Source organism: Zea mays, chromosome 6 (genome assembly GCF_902167145.1).
Source record: "Zea mays cultivar B73 chromosome 6, Zm-B73-REFERENCE-NAM-5.0, whole genome shotgun sequence".
Taxonomy (NCBI): Eukaryota; Viridiplantae; Streptophyta; class Magnoliopsida; order Poales; family Poaceae; genus Zea; species Zea mays.
In genome coordinates this window covers 92,280,877-92,285,742 of record NC_050101.1, presented here as the reverse complement: position 1 = coordinate 92,285,742, position 4,866 = coordinate 92,280,877, and the positions used below count along the sequence as shown (strand labels likewise).

The 4,866-nt window shown below is 43.1% G+C and overlaps 1 protein-coding gene across 2 annotated transcripts; it reads right to left on the bottom strand.

Annotated features, from left to right (window-relative positions):
• Window positions 1–703: 703 nt before the first annotated feature.
• On the bottom strand, window positions 704–4,532 carry LOC542305 (cyclin 3). Of its 2 annotated transcripts, none has more exons than XM_035959841.1 (11): window positions 4,400–4,532; window positions 3,514–3,692; window positions 3,334–3,405; window positions 3,182–3,227; window positions 2,420–2,545; window positions 2,201–2,338; window positions 2,019–2,108; window positions 1,709–1,930; window positions 1,528–1,626; window positions 1,274–1,452; window positions 704–1,181 (listed from the first exon to the last, which is right to left on the bottom strand). In XM_035959841.1, exons 2-11 carry the CDS (start codon window positions 3,675–3,677, stop codon window positions 1,043–1,045), a joined length of 1,275 nt encoding a protein of 424 aa, XP_035815734.1. In that variant the 5' UTR covers window positions 3,678–3,692; window positions 4,400–4,532; the 3' UTR covers window positions 704–1,042. The 2 variants fall into 2 exon arrangements, with proteins under 2 accessions (XP_035815734.1, NP_001350182.1); NM_001363253.1 differs by having other exon boundaries at window positions 728–1,181; window positions 3,514–3,695; window positions 4,400–4,528.
• Between the last annotated feature and the right edge of the window lie 334 nt (window positions 4,533–4,866).

Below are 4,866 nucleotides of genomic sequence, written 5' to 3'. Positions count from 1 at the left end.
TTAACTCAATTCAAGATAGGTGATATATTTTTTCCCCCGATAAGGGCAAGAGATTGTATATATAATTTCAAGACGCCAGGGGCGAATAAAATTTAAGAGCTTGCTGCTGAGAGTATTTTGTCTAATACTCCATCGTTCTTAAATACTACCTCCAATTTTTTTTTTTGTCGTCGAAAAGTCAAAAATGAATTGGTGAGCGTCATATATAAAAAACTAGAGGTAGTATATGACACCGTTGACTTTTTAAAAAAAATTAACCACTTATTTTATTCAAAAATGTAAAATTTTAAAAAAACAACCACTTATTTTATTCAAAATATTTATTTAAAAATGTAAAATTTTAAGTCACGTTCAAACAACCTCAACTGATAAATAAAATAAATGATACTTCACATTTTTTTGTTGAAGTTTAAAAAAATCAATAACCTCACGCCTGAAATGCAAGGTGGTCATGGTCATAGTAGTAAACCAGCTACTACAAGCTCACTTCAGAGCCATTCACGTTTCACACTGCAAGGTGTTGTTAATTGCGGATGTAAAGTTCATAACCCAAAAAAAAGTCCATGATATCAAGAAAAAGACAAAAAAAGTGATAATAACAATACAAATTTAATTACCAGGAACTAATGGGCATGAGACACGGCTTCATGTTTGACGCATCTACTGTCTAGGTCGATAACCGCGTTGAGTGAATACTGGCAAGTCAGACAACAATTTCAGCAGATCCACATAATCAATGTTTATTTTTCAAAACGCAGAGGTGTCACATGACATGAGTAAAGAATGATGGCCAGGATACAACAAATGAAATTCCAATCGATATAATTGGAAAAAAAAACCCTAAACAACACAAACACTGTTTCATTAATGTTAAGTTATTGAACTAACAAACAACACACCAACCCAGCCCCACCAAATATTTGCTGCAACAGCCGTTGCATATATTCAGATAGATCCCACTTCTGTAGTTTAGTCGAAGCAGCCTATATATACACCTCTTTCCATGGAAGTAGTTAAGAGTGTGTATAGTTCAAGCTTAGGTTCAGGCATCCAGCAAGAAAGTTGCGGGTTCCGATTTCGCAGCATAGCTATATCTAGAAGTGTTGTACTTTCTATGGACCCCTGTAAGTTTCCCATGAGCTGCTCTTTGGTGCAGTTCAACCATCATCCTAGAGCAAACCCTGCAACATAGAAGGGGCCATGTAACTGTAAGCACAAGCTGAAAAAAGATATGCCTTTTGTAGTATATAAAGAGTAGGGGAGGTATAACTACATTAGATGTTCTTCTGAATATTTTGTGTGCAGCTCACAGCATTTGTTCCAGGACTTGAACCCATTTATGGTGCATTGAGCGGTGTAGATGGCAGCGGCTGCTAGCATAGACGGGCAGAACTGGAGCATCTCATATTCGACAAGACTCAACTCGATCATGAAGAAAGACAGGAGTTCGAGCTGTCCAGTAGTACAAAGGTTTTGTCAGGGTTTTATGATTTATTTATCACAGAATATGTATTACTAGTATCTTACCTTCTTCTCTGATTGTGCTGCCTTTAGAAACCTTCTCATGAAACAGTATGGAGTCGGCACCGACATATTGAAATTAAGTGTGTTCACTATCCTCCTCTCCTGCAGAAATTCCAATGTCAGTTATCTTCTTCTATTTCTTTCAGCGCTAAAAAAGCGAAATGCAGTACTTTTTTTTCTTTACCATCTCAAGAATGTCAGCCCTTGTGTATGCACGATCACAGATCAAGATCAGATCCTCGACCACAGGTACGCTCACTTCTTCATACTTGCACGCGAGCAACATAGCAGTTACACCAGCTAACTGAAGCTTCTTCCGCACCACATTTTCACGTGCCAAGAATCTGTCTATGATGTTCACGGTTAGGAAAAGGGTCTCCTCCAACAGCTCTAGTTTGTAGTGTACCTGGCGTTGCAAAAAAAGAAATAAAACATGAACTTTTAAGGTCTTACAGAGCACATGAATGAATAGTTTGCTTAAAATCCCCACCCACCTCTATGAGCCAGTCAATTAGAATGCCACGCATCTTCTCATTTATATCAGTTTGGCTTGACATATAATTTGTAGGGACGCAGCTTGCACCCTGTGTACACAGAATGTTGTGGTGAGATTACAAATGCCAGCAGCAGGGTAATTGAAAATAACTCTACTAGGTTCAGAAGGTCAGAGTCGTACCTCAGTTTTCCTGTAAAATCTGTAAATTTCATCTACATAGTCAGCCACAGCCAGAGAATTTCCTGCATCACCACTGTCAATATCAGGTGCTGCCTCCTCAATATCTTCCATCTCGATCTCTTTCAGTTCAGGACTCATCTGAAAATACTTGTATCAGTGACAATTACCAAATAGACTATATATGTTCTGGTTATCAAGGGCTAAGAAATGTCAACTTACCATTTCATCCATCTCCGACACCATAGGCAAGGGACTGTCATCTGTCATTTTTGTGCTTTCCATATCTGCAGGTGTGTGAAATGCCGTATCAGCGTTTCTTTTCAGTCTTTCACTTCCAATTGGGTCCTGCACAACAATTAAATATCTGAGCTGTTGTATAGTAACTTGTTGAAACAAGGTCGGATGTTAGTGTAGTAATGTGGAGATGTGAACCGAAAGAAATTTGGCCGGCTATGTGAACAGCAAGGCCTAGAATAAGAGGAAAAATCGTAGAATATTCAAATTCTATATATGCATATTCAAATGTACACAACATACAAGGGCAGTCAGCACAAGTTAGAAGATCAAAGCTTTATATACTATATGCAGAAGCTGAATTTATTTGAATGACTATATATAAAGGACTTCAAATATACAAGTTCGAAGTCCATGGGTTGGTGCCCTTTCACACTTCACCGGCCACATATTTGAATGGCTACATTTACCACCCACTCAGGAATGAACAAACTAACAGCAAAAGCATAGTGCATCACATTCAAATATATCAAGCATTGATATGCTATGCGTGCAAATAAAAATCTGAATTCTCTTTCACACCACTGAATGATCGAGTGTTTGAATTGCCGTATTTACCATTCGAAGAAGCAGAAACTATCTAGGTGGCAGCAGTTCTAATGCCATAATGGGGAGGTTTACAGAAGCAAACAGCAGAGCAGGCACTATCGAACTAGCAACAATTTGAGTATCTTTAACGACCATTACCAGAAGGGCAACTGTAGGTTGGGTTGCCAATGTTGCAGCGAATTTCCTGGGGAAAAAATAGCAAGACATATTACTCCATTAACCTGATACATATATGGCAATTCGATCCAAGATGATAAAGTAGCAGAAGTGAGGTGTTATAGCTTGCAAACCTGGTGACTGGACGGTGTCCAACAAAGCCAGCTTGATCTTTAGCATTTGCAGCAGCAGCAGCAGCTGGTTTTCTGAAGCAATGAAATTAAAATCGATTAGATGTCCAAGTTCAAGCAACGCAAGCTAGTGCAACTGTGCAAGTCCATCATAATTCGGGCACAGCTCGGGGGGGCTCTTACTCTGACAGAGCCCTCTTGCTGACCGCCAAGTGCTGGTGTGGGCCTCCTATTATGTTCTTGATGTCGCTGAGGGCTCTCCGGTTGGTGTTGGCCTTCTCCGGCGCAAACTTGACTCCCTCCATGGCAACACCTTGGTGGCAGTTTTGAGATCTCAGATTCTCCATTGCCGACGCGACGAGCTACTGCATGCAGCAACGAACTGTACATGAGAATCCGGGAAACGCCAAGAGCCACGCGGATCTGCGCAAGGCAGGGGCGGTCTTTTGGTTTGAATATCGCGTAGTACGTCAGCACGACTCGAAGACGACAAGACAGATGCGGCAGGTGTAGGAGTAGGACCATGGGAAGGTCAAGACGCTGCGAATTTCGGGGCAACTTTTTTTTGGGAGGGAAAAGGATACTGCGAATTTCAAGAGAGCCAGTGATGGTGTGCGGAGAAGCAAGAGATCCCCAAGCTCAGCCAGAGAAGAGAGAAAAAAAAGTCAGCTTTGGGATTCTTCGATGGAATTCAAAGAGCAGAGGAGATCTTCGGGAGCAGATCAGATCCGCCTGCCCCCACCCCAGCCCACCCCAACGGGCAACAACATAGCTAGCTACGACTACGAGTCTGAATGCAGTCTCGCGCTTTCAGCTAAACTTCTCCCTGAATTGCTCCATGTGACCGGAGATATCCAAGGGAGTGGCAGCTCAAGAACCCGAATCAAACACAAAACAAGGTCAAGAAAGCAGTTGGAACCCTAGCGCAAGCTAAAGCGCGCTCAGACGATCCGTGCCCAAGCAACAATCCCGTTCGAGAACGCACGCACGCGCGTCGTTCGTCCAGGAACCAAGCTTTCTTTCATCCCCACGGCCGCCGGACACGAAAGAGAAGCACGCACATACGGACCTCGGGGAGAACCGACGGGTGACGAGCGCTTGCTGGTAGTGGCAAGCTGAGCCGCGAGCCAGGAGCTATGATGGAGGAGGAGCGGAGGAGAGAGACGGGGACACACGAGCGATAAAATAGGTGGGGAGGAAGGATGCCGCCGAGACCGAGACCCATAAAGGGAAGGGCGGCCCGAGCCGTTTAAACGCAACGGTCGTGCGACCTGGGCCGTGAGATGGGATCTGGACGACCCAAGGGAGCTGTGGTTGCGCCCCTCAACGGCTAGGTATGCGCTCCGGCTTTCAAAAAAATATAAGCACACTTTTGTTTGCAAGCCTTGATGACTCTGGTGGATAGATGAGCATCCCATTAGACGGCGTCAGCTTTAAGTTTCCATCTATACATTAAGACAGCTTCAAGACCGTAGATGGCACTCAACACGTCTTCGGCGCGGCATGATTTGGCGTTCCACTTAAAAATAATAATAT

Excerpts from the sequence above, each read along its gene's own strand:
- LOC542305 (XM_035959841.1), bottom strand. The coding sequence starts at position 3,677 with ATGGAGAATCTGAGATCTCAAAACTGCCACCAAGGTGTTGCCATGGAG. Across the intron at positions 3,406-3,513 it reads AGCAAGAGGGCTCTGTCAGA|AAAACCAGCTGCTGCTGCTG; the intron begins GTAAGAGCCCCC and ends TCATTGCTTCAG. Across the intron at positions 1,627-1,708 it reads GGGCTGACATTCTTGAGATG|GAGAGGAGGATAGTGAACAC; the intron begins GTAAAGAAAAAA and ends GAATTTCTGCAG.